This window comes from Hemibagrus wyckioides, linkage group LG04, assembly GCF_019097595.1.
Source record: "Hemibagrus wyckioides isolate EC202008001 linkage group LG04, SWU_Hwy_1.0, whole genome shotgun sequence".
Lineage (NCBI taxonomy): Eukaryota > Metazoa > Chordata > Actinopteri > Siluriformes > Bagridae > Hemibagrus > Hemibagrus wyckioides.
In genome coordinates, this window is record NC_080713.1 from 1,456,186 (window position 1) to 1,472,657 (window position 16,472).

At 35.2% G+C, this 16,472-nt stretch overlaps 3 protein-coding genes and 1 long non-coding RNA gene across 13 annotated transcripts; 1 reads left to right on the forward strand and 3 right to left on the reverse strand.

Moving 5' to 3' along the window:
• Positions 1-369: 369 nt before the first annotated feature.
• LOC131351989 (macrophage mannose receptor 1-like) lies at positions 370-2,026 on the reverse strand. The gene is made up of 2 exons (XM_058387779.1): positions 1,229-2,026; positions 370-1,095 (listed from the first exon to the last, which is right to left on the reverse strand). Exons 1-2 carry the CDS (start codon positions 1,948-1,950, stop codon positions 1,092-1,094), a joined length of 726 nt encoding a protein of 241 aa, XP_058243762.1. The 5' UTR covers positions 1,951-2,026; the 3' UTR covers positions 370-1,091.
• Positions 2,027-5,152: 3,126 nt separating this feature from the next.
• On the reverse strand, positions 5,153-7,151 carry LOC131351988 (macrophage mannose receptor 1-like). 2 transcript variants are annotated; one of them, XM_058387778.1, is made up of 2 exons: positions 6,127-7,151; positions 5,153-6,017 (listed from the first exon to the last, which is right to left on the reverse strand). In XM_058387778.1, exons 1-2 carry the CDS (start codon positions 6,846-6,848, stop codon positions 6,014-6,016), a joined length of 726 nt encoding a protein of 241 aa, XP_058243761.1. In that variant the 5' UTR covers positions 6,849-7,151; the 3' UTR covers positions 5,153-6,013. The 2 variants fall into 2 exon arrangements, with proteins under 2 accessions (XP_058243761.1, XP_058243759.1); XM_058387776.1 differs by having other exon boundaries at positions 6,123-7,151.
• A 201-nt stretch (positions 7,152-7,352) lies between these two features.
• LOC131351985 (macrophage mannose receptor 1-like) lies at positions 7,353-16,122 on the reverse strand. 9 transcript variants are annotated; one of them, XR_009204461.1, is made up of 5 exons: positions 12,737-13,049; positions 12,476-12,568; positions 11,392-11,449; positions 9,600-11,197; positions 7,353-9,476 (listed from the first exon to the last, which is right to left on the reverse strand). XR_009204461.1 is itself a non-coding variant. In XM_058387769.1 (2 exons), exons 1-2 carry the CDS (start codon positions 15,783-15,785, stop codon positions 9,473-9,475), a joined length of 732 nt encoding a protein of 243 aa, XP_058243752.1. In that variant the 5' UTR covers positions 15,786-16,122; the 3' UTR covers positions 7,353-9,472. The 9 variants fall into 9 exon arrangements, 3 of the variants coding, with proteins under 3 accessions (XP_058243752.1, XP_058243755.1, XP_058243754.1); XR_009204459.1 differs by having other exon boundaries at positions 9,596-11,197; positions 12,476-13,047; XR_009204458.1 differs by having other exon boundaries at positions 12,476-13,046.
• Positions 12,569-13,941, forward strand: LOC131351994 (uncharacterized). Its single transcript, XR_009204464.1, has 3 exons — positions 12,569-12,683; positions 12,785-12,831; positions 13,271-13,941. It is a non-coding gene; the product is annotated as an uncharacterized LOC131351994 (long non-coding RNA).
• Positions 16,123-16,472: the final 350 nt, after the last annotated feature.

A 16,472-nucleotide genomic window follows, 5' to 3' on the forward strand; every position in this document is an offset into this window, starting at 1 on the left:
AAATGGCCTACAATCATTAATAATTACTCATCAATACTTAACCTAATCTAAGCATCTAAGACTTAGATTTGGTGAGTTTAAAATGCATTTTTTTAATTGTTTTCACAGTGTGTGTGTGTGTGATTTATTTATTTTTTTTGGCTTTGGCTTTTTGCCACATTGCCATTTGGATAAGAATTTTTTATTGTTATATTAAATATTAAATAAATGAAATTCTGAAACAATAACCAAGCAAGTATAGATATTTATATTAGATACGATTATCTATGTTGTAATAAACCATATGTACACTGGATGACAAAGTGAAAAATGAGCTGATTCCAACAACTTCTGCATCAAATTTCTCTCCAAAATAACGAGACTCTCTCTGTTTTGTATACAAAAGTTTTTCACCAGTCTGAACAAATTCATCCTCAATGAACTGTTTATTTGATTCCTAAACTTGGCAGGATTTTTTTTATGGAATAAATAGTTACAAATAGCAGGAATAAAGAACTAGGATGTCAAAGATACATACAATCTATAAAGCAATCAGAAAAACATGACATTCACTGACAATATTTATGATGTCATACATTTTATGCTCATGTTGTCTTCTGAAAAGTCACCATTAATCTATTAAGAAACAATCAAATTTGGGCATTAATGTTGAAAATGAGATATACCCCAATGTAGATCATTTTTAGCTATTAGAATCACAATATTTACAGTTTACCCAAAACCTGAATACAGGCAAAGTAGAATTTGTGTTGGATATTTTTACATTTAAACTAGTATTTATTTTCCTGTAAAACAAAATCTAAAAATCTAAAAACAAATGGTCCATTAACATAATTAGAAAATAATGCTGATGAAAGGAATCCCCACAACAAGATGCCACCACTTATAAACTGTATAATGTGTGTAAATTTCTACATTATTATAAACTCTGACCCACCAACAAATAACATCCTCAGCTGTTCGGTTCCTCTTTATAGAACCTAAAACCCAGCTAAATATTAAACTAAAATATTAATAGAGAAATCTAAAAAACAATGTGTGATGCAGTATACAGTATAATCTTCCTGAGGGAGATGTGTACTTGTGTAAAATCACCTGTTCAGAAAAAGAGAGAACACAGTAAGATATCATACATTTTACAAACTGTGATTTTTTCATGATTGTAAATCTCAGAAATTTTATCTACAATCATGATTTTTGTTTCTGTTCTGTTTTGTTTTTTACTCACTTCAAGTAGCAGACGAAGTTCATCTTCTCATTGCAGTTCTGGTTCTTCAAGGTGTTTGTCATGGTGTTGAGAGCTCCACAGCAGGAAGATGGATCTTGGCATGAAGGCATTGAGACCAGGCTCCCCAGCTGCTCCCCGCTCACCCAGACCCATTGTCCATCCATGAAGCGCAGGCCGGTCCACACGCTCTCTGTCTCCGTCCCCACCGTCTCTAGATTCAGCTGCCTCAGGCTCCACTCGGAGGTCACAGAGGCCAAGCCAGTGTAATTAGTCTTGCAGAAATCCTGAGCTTCTTGCCAGGTCTTCTTCGCCTTCACCAGGATCAGGAACCGATAGCAGTAGAAAGTCTTTCCATTCTCAGAGTAGCCATTCAACCAGAGTCCATTATAGTATGTGTAAGCACAAGTGTTATTGTATTGAAAATAAGGTGATCCATCATTCCATTTCCGAAAAAGAGAAGGATCTCCATCAGACCATGTCCAGGTGCCTGAGGATGACATGTACAGCCCGATCCAACTGTCATAATTACTGAGTCCTGATTGTAAAAGTCGTTTGTTTTCATCATTAGAGGTGACGGTGGCCAGATCTCTGTAGTATTGTCTGCAGAATGTCTGAGCAGAATACCAAGTAAAGTGATATGGAAGAAAAATATATTCTCTAGTCAGACCCACAGCCACACCACAACCAACCACCATCAGGAAAATAAAAAAGAGCGATTTCATCTTTGCTCTGAAGCGTCTGAGCTCAGTCTGTCTCTACACAATGTCCCTACACGACATCTTAATACCTTTACACCAACTCAGACAGTCTCTCATTTCTTTTTAAATTCATTTAAAACACATGCAAAAGCAAAATAAACAAAAACGTCTGAAGAGGAGAAAACCAACGTATTTAAATGTGACGTAAATGAAATGTTGAACTCTGGTGGAAACTGACACACACTGTTTCAGTTCTGAATTATTATCTAACAGAGCTAATTTATTGACCTTCCAGATGGACAGTACATTTCAGTTTTCATTCCTTCTGTACTTCAGTACTTTAGCTGCCATAAGGGCTTTAAAACCGCAGCTGTAATATTAATGCATTATGTATTTTTAACAAACAAACATAATAAACCACTTCAAATTTCAATACACAAATCTTTTTTCAAGCAAAAGATTAAAGTAAAAGTTTTAATGCATTTGTAGGGTGTGACTTTTTAATAAAGATTAAGATTAACAGATTAAAATTCTGAAATTTTCCATAATTGTTATCTAAAATAAATATACCTGCTTGTTTTCAAATGAAAACTAAAGACCAACTTCTTTTTCCAGCTGTTGAATGAATTATGTGTTTATTTACAATAACAAACAAAGAAATAAATAAATAAATATTTTTTTCATACTCTACTAACGGATCACAATTTGCTTGTGAAAAACCTTATTAATGAACTTGTGTCTGCTTCAAACGTTTGTGAACTCCTTCTCGTTGTTCCACGAGGAGCTTAAAGACATTGATGAGTATGGTGAGCATCTTTATAACAAACGACTCCGTGTTTTATCAATGTCTTCTTGAATAAATACCTTCTCTTCTCTCTAAATACTACACAACTTCTTTAGAGAACACATCTCCTGTCTAATGTTGCTGAGATTTTCTTCTGTCTTGGACTAAACTCTGACTTGTGGTTCTGTTTCCATCAGCAGTACTGGTAAACTTGCATATATGTGTCAGTCGAAATACACTGTTTACTTTGTCTATTTTGTATAACTTTGCACACTGTTTTCCATAATATAATTTCTTTTAAATGCAAATTCACTTTTTCGTTCAAAAGATGACAGGATTCTCTGAGCAGCCATGACTCTCAGGCACCAACTTCTTCATCATCCACGTTCAGTGTTAAGTTCACAGTTTCAAAAATCTTTAAATGAAAGTTAATATTATTCAATATTGTTTCAGTAGTAGATTTTAAAATTGTGCCAGTAATTTGTTTAAGGTTTGTCATGAATGTGAGTCAGAGAAAGCAGGTGAACTAAACCTGGTCACCTAAACTGTGTTTAACCAAAATATTCCTCAGGACATGTTTACTATCAATCTATTCCATATTTCATAGTGCACACGAGGGTGAGCTACACAGCTAGAGGTTCATCCTGTTGTTAAATGTATTGTAGCTCTTCCACTCTTGTAGCAGTTCCCATAATCTTACTTTCTGTATATTGTTTGTTTTGTAAACCAATTTCAACATAACCAATTATGTTGTTTTGTAAACCAATTATCTCTGCTTTAGATACTCAGTAGTTCTTCTATAAGAAGGTGTGGTACATTAACCATAGGTGATTTGTAGGGTTTCTTTAAGATGTTCTTAAGTAATGTTTTATATTGAACACATTTTAAAGAGGCTAATAGTTGGAAGTTTAAATAAAACATCAGACAAGTATATAGGAAAAGGTTTTTGTGTTAATAGAAACCTCTTAGATAACACTATAACTGTTTCCTAAATTAACTTTAAAAGCCTCTGATGTAAAATCTTCACTTGATGACAAAAGCTTAACTTGTAGGTGTTTTAGATTAAATATCATTGGAATAGTATTAACTAGATGATGAAGATGATGATGATGATTATTATTATTATTATTATTATTATTATTATTATTATTATTATTATTATTATTATTATTATTATTATCATCACAATCTTTCAAGTCAGATAATTTACTAAATGCATTTAAGTCCTTGGTCATAGAAGAGCAAGTCCAAAAATTGTTTTTACTGTAAAATAAAATCAGAGTAACTGAAAAGTCCTGAATAAAGATGAATATTTAATTAAAATTTATCTTTCAATAAAAAATTAACAAAAAATTTCAAACTTACAATGAGTAAAAGTGTAAAAACAGGTGAATACACAACAATTCTTTAAAGTAAATACTAATATTAGATGATGTATATAACATATTCAACATCTTACAGTGAATAAAATAATAAAATAGTTTATATTTGTTAGTAATAACTGATCTCTACTTACTGTATCACTTCATACCTTTTTTAATGAGCTGACCTCTGTGAAAAATTATGAATTCTTAGTGGAGACATTGACATGAATCCCATTAAATAATCGAAGATCTGGATCTGTTGAGTTTAAAATACATTTTTAAGGTGCTTGTTTTATTGTTTTCACCATTTGTGTGTGCGTCGCTTTTACCTCAAGTAACTTTTCCTTTTTTTTTTTCCAGGCTGCCATTTTGGATAAGAATTTATTCTTGTTATATTAAAGGTTATTTAAACTTAAATCTAATTTAAATAAGTTAACCAACATTTTCTTGTTTTTCATTGAAAATTTTAACAGAAATATGCAGCTATGTATAAATACACTATAGTGCCAAAAGTTTTGGACACCCCTCCAAATCATTGAGTTTAGGTGTTGTTTCTCAGGTGTGTTTTTTAGGGGTTGACTGGCCTGCACCCCATAGAACACCTTTGGGATGAATTAGAGTGGAGACTGTGAGCCAGACCTTCTCATCCAACATCAGTGCCTGACCTCACAAATGTGCTTCTAGAGGAACGGTCAAAAATTCCCATAAACACACTCCTAATCCTTGTGGAAAGCCTTCCCAGAAGAGTTGAAGCTGTTATAGCTGCAAAGGGCGGGACAACTCCATATTACATTCATGTGCAGGTAAAGGCAGACGTCCCAAAACTTTTGGCAATATAGTGTATATTAGATAATATTATCCACACAGCTGTAATACAACACATGTCCACTAAAGACACTGTACAGTGAGCTCACTAACTCCAACAACCTCTGAATCAAATTTCTCTTTGAAATATCAACACTGTTGCTGTTTTTATATACAATGATTTGGACAAATTGTTGAACAAATTAATCCTAAATAAACTGTTCATTAGATTTCAAAATTGGGCAGGAATCTTTAATGGAACAAATAAAGATTTCTAAAACAAAAAAAGTTAACAAGGTACAAGTAGCAAGAAAAAAGGAACAAGGATGTCAGAAATACAATCTGTAAACCAATCAGATGCATAACTACATAAAGAAGTTGTATAATTAAAGATAAATAAACAAATAAATGAGTCAAAACATGACATTCAGTGACAATATTTAGGAAGCCATACATTTTATGAGATTTTATGCTTGTCTTCTAAAAGTCATCATTAATCTATTAAGAAAACATCAAACTTGAGCATCAATGTTAAAAACAATATACACACAAATGTACATAATATTTATCTATTAAAATCACAATATTCACAGTTTACTCAAAACCTGAATCTTTACAGGAAAAGAGGAATTTTGTGTCTTTACATTTAAACTAATATTTATTTTCCTTGTAAACAAAATCAAGACATCTTTAAAGTCTAGAGCAAATGAACCATCAACAGAATTATTTTACCATGCTTCACACTGGGGACAGTTTTTTCAGGATGATACAGATGTTGTATTTCCAACATTGAATTAAAATAATTATTAGATTTCCTTTTCAAGAAAAAAGAAAAGTCAAAGGAACAATAAGGCAAAGTATAATGTACTGACTCACAGTCCAGCAAGGCTGCAAGTTGTTGACTTTGTTTCTGTCACCTGTGTAGAACGTATCACCTCATGTGTAGAGAACTTTGTTGCAATCAACTTCTCTGATCATATTGTAGGTTATAAACACGTTTTGTTTCTTATCAATATTGGTGATTATTACAGGTACATTTTGATGATATGATGATTATTGATGTATGGATTAACCTGAACAGGTAAGTTTACATGTAAGAGTTTAGTCAAGTGTGGTGTAATAAAATGTGTCAATTTCACCTGTTCAGAAAAAGAGAGAACACAGTAAGACGTCATACATTTTTGAAATTTTCATGATTGCAAATTTTTAGCTGTTATTGTTGCTGTTTCTAGATGTTTCCTTACTCACGCCCAGTAGCAGACAAAGTTCAGCTTCTCGTTGCAGTTCTGGTTCTTCATGGTGTTTCTCGTGGTGTTGAGAGCTCCACAGCAGGAAGATGGATCTTGACATGAAGGCATTGAGACCAGGCTCCCCAGCTGCTCCCCACTCACCCAGAGCCATTGTCCATCCATGAAGCGCAGGCCGGTCCACACGCTCTCTGTCTCCGTCCCCACCGTCTCTAGATTCAGCTGCCTCAGGCTTGTCTCGGAGGTCACAGAGACCAAACCAGTGTAATTAGTCCTGCAGAACTCCTGAGCCTCTTCCCAGGTCTTCTTCTCCTTCACCAGGATCAGGAACCGATAGCAGTAGAAACTCTTCCCGTTCCCACAGTAGCCATTCAACCAGAGTCCAGTATAGTATGTGTAAGCACAATAGTTATTGTATTGAAAATAAGGTGATCCTTCATTCCATTTCCGAAAAAGAGAAGGATCTCCATCAGCCCATGTCCAGATGCCCGAGTATGACATGTACAGCCCGATCCAACTGTCATATTTACTGAGTCCTGATTGTAAAAGTCGTTCATGTTCCTCCTTAGAGGTGATGGTGGCCAGATCTCTGTAATATTGTCTGCAGTATGATTGAGCAGAATACCAAGAATATATAGATCTAAAGAAAATATATTCTCTAGTCAGACCCACAGCCACACCACAACCAACCACTAAAAGGAAAATAAAAAAGTGCGATCTCATCTTTGCTCTGAAGCGTCTGAGCTCAGTCTGTCTCTACACAATGTCCCCACACAACGTCTTAACACCTTTACACCAACTCAGACAGTCTCTCATTTCTTTTTAAAAACACATGCAAAAGCAAAATAAACAAAAACGTCTGAAAACAAGTTTAAATGTGACGTAAATGAAATGCTGAACTCTGGTGGAAACTGAAGTTTAATCTCAATTATTATTTAACAAAACTTTACACGTTTACTGACCTTCAAGATGGTCAGTTCCTTCAGTTTTCCTCAAATTTTTGCTTCTGTACTTCAGTACTTTAGCTGTCAAAAGGGCTTTAAAACCTTAATATAAATGCAATGTGATTTTTTTTTTTATTTAAGACCTTTAATTTAATTTAAATATATTTTAAATATTAAAATATATTTTTAAATGTTTGAATATAAAATATATTATATGTAATATATACTGAATATAAAATATTTTTATATATTTTTTTCAACCAAAATATTAAAGTGAACATTTTAATGCATTTGTAGGATGTGACTTTTTAATGAATCAACAGGTTAAAATTCAGAGATTTTCACAAATTATGGTACAAAATAAATATACTTGCACATCTTCAAATGAAAACTGAAGACCACCTTCTTTACCCAGCTCTTGAATAAACTACGTGTTGTTGAGATTTTCTTCTGTCTTGGACTAAACTCTGACTTGTGGTTCTGTTTCTCTCAGCAGTACTGGTAAACTTACATATATGTGTCAGTCGAAATACACTGTTTACTTTGTCTATTTTGTATAACTTTGCATTCTTTTCCATAATACAATTTCTTTCGAATGCAAACTCACTTTTTTGTTTAAAAGATGACAGCATTCTCTGAGCAGCCATGACTCTCAGGCACCAACTTCTTTATCATTCAACTTTATTGTTAAGTTCATAATTAACAAAATTTTCCAGTAGAATGAAAAAAAGATTATTTTCCTCTTATTTTTCCCACTAAATATTCATTTTTCTGTGTGTTTGTTTAGTCATATTTTTCTGTGCTTATAAATAGTTATTCTATATCCAGTCCCTGCCCTGTATATGGTTAGGGTTATGCACACACATTATACCCTATATATACAGACACTCGTATCTTATTAATTTATTTTAAGTGTGCACATGACAGTTTCTCAGCATAAATTAAACTGTGTTTCATGCTGAGTTTGATCTAATGACAGATATAAGATGTACCTTTATTAATCTCCTGTGTATATATATATAAGATTTTCTAGCTCTTAAGCAGGTGAAACAAAACAACTGTTACAAAATGTTATAAAAATCTATTATGTATAAGTCAAGTTTTTGACTGTATTGTAATTTAATTCAAGAATTTCGTTAGACAAGATTTAATAACCCTACTACTCAAATTAAAGATGATCTCAGGTGTGAAAAGCAGTTTTGCATGTTACCCAAATCAACTGATGTGACATTTCTTTTAGCCAGAGAAACTGCAGCAATAAGATCCAGGCTAAAAAATAAGCTCTCAGAAACCAAATGCAGTCTGTAACAGTATCATCCCCATCTCCAGCTCTGATATAAAACACACAATTAAACAAAATCTGAAACCCTGTGTATTCTTCCTTGACTCTCTTCAACACAACAAAAAGTTTGCTTTTTTTGGAAGTTGAGTGAATTAAATATAGAGAAAAACTTGCAGTGAATAAAGAAAATGTTTAGTGAAAACTCTAGAATATTGTTTATAAAAATCACAGATCTGGATCTGGTGTGTTAAAAGTGCGTGTTTTATCGTTTTCACTTTTATTGCCAGGCTGAAATTTTGGATAGGAATATGTTCTTGTTAATTTAAAGATTAACTAAACATTAAAAGAATTTAGAATTTTAAGGTAACCAACAATTTATTTATTTGTCATTAACAAGTTTAACAGTAAAATGACAATATGGATGTATATACTGTATTAGAATTATCTACTTAGCTGTAATACACCTTATGTCCACTAGAGTGTACAATGAGCTCACTGAATCAGATAACTTTTCAACACAAAATATCGACACTGGATGTTTACATAGACACAGGTTCTCACAACAAATTCATTATTTAACAAGTTATTAGATCCCTAAACTGGCTAAAATGGTAATGGCATAAATATAAAGGACAAAAAGTTTAAGTTACAAACAGCATGGAAGGACAAGGATGTTAGAAATATAGTCAGTAAAGCAATCAGAACATGCAGAACTACACAAAAAATGTATAATTAAAAGGTCATTAAAAAAAAGATATTCAGTGACAATATTTATGACATCATACATTATGAGATTTTATGCCACTACTATGACCACTTCTGACCAATCACAATCCAGATCTCTACATTTATTATAAACTCTGACCCTCCACCAACAAATAACCTCCTCATGTGTTCAGTTCATACAGGAGGTGTTCAGAATCTAAACCTAAAAACCAGATAAATATTAACAAAGAAAGCTAAATACATGAATGAATAATAATAATAATAATAATAATAATAATAATAATAACAACAACACCAGTAATAATAATAATAATAATAATAATAATAAATGACTATAATAGTGTGATTCAGTATACAGTATAATCTTCCTGAAGGAGATGTGTACTTGTGTAAAATCACCTGTTCAGAAAAAGAGAAAACACATTAAGACTTAATACATTTTACAAAAGACTTTTTCATGATTGTAAATCTCAGATTTTGTCTACAATCATGATTTTTGTATCTAGATGTTTTCTTACTCACTACCAGTAGCAGACGAAGTTCATCTTCTCATTGCAGTTCTGGTTCATCAAGGTGTTTGTTGTGGTGTTGAGAGCTCCACAGCGGTAAGAGAGAGCTGGACATGAAGGCATTGAGACCAGGCTCCCCAGCTGCTCCCCGCTCTCCCAGAACCATTGTCCATCCATGAAGCGCAGGCCGGTCCACACGCTCTCTGTCTCTGTCCCCACCGTCTCTAGATTCAACTGCTTCAGGCTTGTCTTGGAGGTCACAGAGGCCAAACCAGTATAATTAGTCCTGCAGAACTCCTGAGCTTCTTCCCAGGTCTTCTTCTCCTTCACCAGGATCAGGAACCGATAGCAATAAAAAGGGTGCCCGTACCAATACGGGTGATTAATCCAAAATCCATTACTATTTATGGCACCACAAAATTCCTCATTGCGCAAAGAAAAATAAGGTGATCCTTCATTCCATTTCTGCAAAAGCGCGGGTTCTCCATCAGACCATGTCCAGGTGCTTGTGTATAGCATGGTCAGTCCGATCCAACTTTCATAATAACTGGGTCCTGATCGTAAAAGTTGTTCATTTTCCTCATTAGAGGTGATGGTGGCCAGATCTCTGTAATATTGTCTGCAGTATGATTGAGCAGAATACCAAGAATAGTAATAGTTAAAAAAAATATATTCTCTAGTCAGACCCACAGCCACACCACAACCAACCACCATCAGGAAAATAAAAAAGAGCGACTTCATCTCTGCCCTGAAGCGTCTGAGCTCAGTCTGTCTCTACACAATGTCCCTACACAACGTCTTAACACGTCCACACCAACTCAGTCACTCACTTCTTTTAAAATTCATTTAAAACACATGCAAAAGCTTGTGTTTTTCTTCTGTCTTGGGCAAAGCTCTGCCTTGTGGTTCTATTTCTTCTGTACTGGTGGTCAACTTGCCTATGTGTTAGTCAAAATACACTGTCTATTTTTTTGGAACTTCATTTGCACACTGATTTCCATAATACACTTTCTTTCATATGTCAAACGTCACTTTTGTTCACAAGACCATAGGATTCTCCAAGGACTCTCTTCATCATACCGCATTATTTTTATGTTCAGAATTAATAAGATTCCTTTTTAGGTAAATGCTTGTCATGTTTAGGAAACACAGATTTAATTTAAAACATCAATACTTCAAAACTTAAAGATCTTGGCACTAAGAATTGAACATTCCTCCAGTGTTCTGATAAGTGGACAGGGCAGTCGGTGAAACTGAAAACAAGAAACTAAGGTAAGGTAAAAAAAAAAAAACAGAGAACAACCACTCTACTTGAAGAAAAAGAATTTGAAAACCTGAGACTGTGGCTTGATTGACTATGTGAAGGAGATGAGCTTATTATTCTTCTCACAAGAGCATCAACTGAGTTGCACACTTCCCTTCCATAGAGTCAGAGACAGGAGAAGCAGATTAATGGACTGAAAGAGCAATCCAGCTCCATGCCTGGTCATTACAGGACTTCCTCGCCTAGTAGCAGATACTGGTCCAGCTGCACAGTGATACTGAAAAGCCCTGATGAACTCAGAATCCAGGATATGATGACCTTAAATCCACACAATGAGCCCTAGCACACTGCAAAAAAATGTTTTTGTTGGACAAGATTTAACAACCTTACTACTCAAATTAAAGATGGTCTCAGGTGTGAATATGTGACACTTCAATCACACAGCCCTGAGCCACCTGGACAGCAGAAAGGAGAATTATGTTAAAATGCTGTTTGTTGACTACAGTTCAGCGTTTAACACCATAATTCCCTCCATACTCACCACTAAGTTGGAGATCCAGGGCCTCAGCCTGTCTCTGTGTCGATGGATCTCCAACTTCCTGACAGACAGACCACATACATTATAGGTGGGCAACCATGTCTCACCTTCACGCACTGGAGCCCCCAGGGCTGTGTTCTGAGCCCCCTGCTGTACTCACTGTACACCTATGACTATGTGGCCACTTCCAGCTCCACCAACATCATTAAGTTTGTGGATTATACTTTGGTGGTGGGCCTGATCTCCAACAATGACAAGACAGCCTACCTAGAGGAGATTAGAAACCTGGAGTTATGGTGCCAGGTCAACAATCTCCTCCTGAATGTCAGCAAGACAAAGGAGCTGATAGTGGACTTCAGTACAAAGCAGGAGAGGAATTACTGGTGTAACACCCGCCCGGCGAGAAAGGTCTTACATTCGTCGCCAACCGGATGCTTGACCCAATGTTATACACAGTTAATGAAATTTTGTTCAACACACTGAGCCAGAGTAATGGGCCAATCAGAAGAAACAGGGTCCGTGGGACGCAAAGAATACAGAGAACACACAGATTTGAAGTTTTTAGATTTTTGTATGTTTACTTTTAGAATTGTTTGTAATTAAAATGAAATAAACAGAAAAACAAAATAGGTATATGAAAATGAATTACATGAAATGTCAACAGAGAAAACAACCAACCTTCTCCTTGGAATTTGGCAAATGACAAACCCAAATAAATGAAATGTACCCTTGGATGAAATAAAACAAAGCACTTAGCCAATAATTCCCCTTTTGATTCTTATGAAATTTTGGTTGTGTATTGTACCTTTTAGTCTGCTAAATTAAATATATTTATTGTCAATGAATAAATTTGGTTTTGATTTTAAAACATGTTCTACTCTACTGTAACTAAATGACTATTTGGTTTGAATAAACAAGTTCAGATTATGATTTCGAACCAAAATCAATAACAAAATTTACCAGCCACAAGATACCTTGACAAGTGTATAAAATTATAGAAAACAGATCTTTTTGTCAGGGGAAAACTTTTGTAAACAAACAAGATGTGAACTAAGTCACACAATAGCATACAATAAAGATTATTCACCTCCATCCATTCGATGATTCAAATCAAGTGCAGAAACCACTTCAGTCCATTAAATCAGAATCAGGGAAAGAAAATCCCTCTGTCCCTCAGAGGCTGGAAGCGGAAAGTCCGTCAGCAGAACAGACGGTGAATCGTTGGGGGGAAAAAACAAAAGTTCTCAAGACTCAGACTTCTTTTTTCTCAACGCAGCTAGATGCCTCCACACCAGGTCTGTAACTCACAGCAGAAAATCCCAATTTCAATGCATACAACAAAACTCACCGATTCCTCTGAATTAACTGTCTTGCAAATCTGTCACCACATTTACAGTGATGACTCCGTTAACCTCAGCTCCCGACGAACAAGGCCATAAAAGGGTAAGCTCCCTTACACACTTCAAAGTTTTGTTAGTATTTTAGCTTTAGACAAACCATCTACTTTTTAATCCTTATGGGGGAAAAAAAAACTCCCATTATTTTTCTAAAATAACTTGTTTCTTTCCTCGAAATTCTCAAGCTTTATTCACATACAGTCTCTTTCTTTTTTTTCTCTCTGTATTGACTTTTTTTTTTTCTGTCGGCACTTCCGGTGGGCGGAGTTAGCATCGCTGCTAAGCTCACTCAATTGGCCAATTTACACCTGCAGCGGTAATTCAAACTATGATTGGATAAATTTTACTGCAATAATTTGTATATTATTAAGACAATTAATAAAGAATTGTATTTTCTCCCAATTTTTCTGTGTCTTTCTTTATATATAGATTCCCCATGTGGGTGAATATAGTAAAATAATTTACTTATTTAATTTTTTTTTTAGAGTGCAAATTAACTAATTTGAGTCTGGGTTCCACCGGCCCCTTGCTATAAATGGGACCTCAGTGGAGAGAGCGGACAGTTTCCGGTACCTAGGTGTTCACATCACGCAGGTCCTGTCACGGTCCTGTCACGGTCCTGTCACGGTCCTGTCACGGTCCTGTCACGGTCCTGTCACGGTCCTGTCACATCAACACCCTGGTGAAGAAGGCCTGACAGCATCTTTACCATCTCCGATGCCTAAATTGAGAGCATCCTGAAGGGAAGCATCACAGCCTGGTTTGGAAACAGCACCAAGCAGGACGGGCAACCTCTCCAGAGGTTGATGCGAAGGCTGAAAACCATGAAGCATGAGCTGAAGGCAAACACAGACAGAATGAGGAGGAGCTTTTTCTGCACAGGGCATTTGGACCCTTAACCAGAACACCTAGTACCTGGACTTTCTGGACTTCTCTGGACTTGATCTCACACATGACATTCTACCTCAGCTGATTGTCACACACACAATAACTGCACTACTCTGCACAGTTCACACTCACTGAGCATCTTTCTATGTGCATACTGCACCCTCACTTTACCCCCTTGATATTCCTGTTATAACTGATATACCTGTTATTTCCCTTTTTATATCTATATATTTATCTTACATCTATGTACATATTGTATTTTTCTTATATATTATTTATACATATTGTATTTTTCTTATATATTATATATTATATATAATATGTATATGCATATCTGCTATGCATATAGCAGTTTTTATCATGTTTTATCATTTTATCATGTATCATATAGCTAATTTATCATGTTTTATCATATTTTTAATATTTCTAATGTTAGTTTTTATTTATCTATTTTCTCTAAATATTTTAACTATATTTTCAGGTCTACACATTTTAAATTTATTCTATTCTTCTTTTTTCAAAACAAAGGACAGTCGTAAAAAAGCGTTTCACTACATGGCGTACTGTGTATGATTTTGTATGTGATAAATAAAATTTGAATTTGATCATGTGGATCCAGTCTCCTGTAAAAGAAGTTTTGTGTCTTACCCAAATCAACAGTTTTTTTTATATGATCCAGGCCAAAAATAAAAAACTCTCAGGAATCTAATGCAGTCTGTAAGAGTCTATCAGTAGCATCTCCAGCTCTGATATAAAACACACAATTACAAAATAATCTGAAACACTGTGGGTTATGGATAGAATTTTAATGGCAGAAATATAAGTGACAAAAAAGTTAAGTTACAAATAGCATGAAAGAACAAAGAGGTTAGAAATACAATCTGTAAAGCAATCAGAACATGCAGAACTACATAAAAATTGGATAATTAAAAGGTCATTAAAAAAGACATTTAGTGACAATATTTATAACATCATACATTATAAAAGATTTTATAACACTACTATGATGCTACCACTTCTGACCAATCACAATCCAGATTTCTACATAATTCTAAACTCTGACCCTCCACCAACCTCCTCATGTGTTCAGTTCATACAGGAGGTGTTCAGAATCTAAACCTAAAACCCAGATAAATATTCACAAAGAAAGCTAAATAAATTAATATATGAATTAATAATAATAAGAAGAAGAAGAAGAAGAAATGACCATATTGTGTGATGCAGTATACAGTATTATCCTGATGATGTGTACTTGTATAAAATCACCTGTTAAGAAAAAGAGAGAATACATCATACATTTTACAAACTGAGACCTTTTTTTTTTTTTTTACCTCAAATTATATTTACAAACTTGATTTTTGTATCTAGATGTTTTCTTACTCACTTCCAGTAGCAGACGAAGTTCATCTTCTCATTGCAGTTCTGGTTCATCAAGGTGTTTGTTGTGGTGTTGAGAGCTCCACAGCGGTAAGAGAGAGCTGGACATGAAGGCATTGAGACCAGGCTCCCCAGCTGCTCCCCGTTCACCCAGAACCATTGTCCATCCATGAAGCGCAGGCCGGTCCACACGCTCTCTGTCTCTGTCCCCACCGTCTCTAGATTCAACTGCTTCAGGCTCACCTCGGAGGTCACAGAGGCCAAACCAGTGTAATTAGTCCTGCAGAACTCCTGAGCTTCTTCCCAGGTCTTCTTCTCCTTCACCAGGATCAGGAACCGATAGCAATAAAAAGGGTGCCCGTACCAATACGGGTGATTAATCCAAAATCCATTACTATTCATGGCACCACAAAATTCCTCATTGCGCAAAGAAAAATAAGGTGATCCTTCATTCCATTTCTGCAAAAGCGCGGGTTCTCCATCAGACCATGTCCAGGTGCTTGTGTATAGCATGGTCAGTCCGATCCAACTTTCATAATAACTGGGTCCTGATCGTAAAAGTTGTTCATTTTCCTCATTAGAGGTGATGGTGGCCAGATCTCTGTAATATTGTCTGCAGTATGATTGAGCAGAATACCAAGAATAGTAATAGTTAAAAAAAATATATTCTCTAGTCAGACCCACAGCCACACCACAACCAACCACCATCAGGAAAATAAATAAGAGCGACTTCATCTCTGCCCTGAAGCGTCTGAGCTCAGTCTGTCTCTACACAATGTCCCTACACAATGTCCCCACACAACGTCTTAACACGTCCACACCAACTCAGTCACTCACTTCTTTTAAAATTCATTTAAAACACATGCAAAAGCTTGTGTTTTTCTTCTGTCTTGGGCAAAGCTCTGCCTTGTGGTTCTATTTCTTCTGTACTGGTGGTCAACTTGCCTATGTGTTAGTCAAAATACACTGTCTATTTTTTTGGAACTTCATTTGCACACTGATTTCCATAATACACTTTCTTTCATATGTCAAACGTCACTTTTGTTCACAAGACCATAGCATTCTCCAAGGACTCTCTTCATCATACCGCATTATTTTTATGTTCACATTTGATAAGCTTCCTTTTTATGCTTATCATGTTTAGGAAAGATAGATTTCATTTCAAATATCAATACTTAAAGATCTTGGCATTAAGAATTTAACATTCCATTCAAAGAGGCTCAAAAGGTTTTTTTTTTGTCTCAAGAAAAGGAATTTGAAAACCTGAGACAGTGGCTTGATTGACTATGTGAAGGAGATGAGCTTATTATTTTTCTCACAAGAGCATCAACTGAGTTGCAAACTTCCCTTCCATAGAGTCAGAGACAGGAGAAGCAGATTAATGGACTGAGAGAGCAATCCAGCTCCATGCCTGGTCATTAC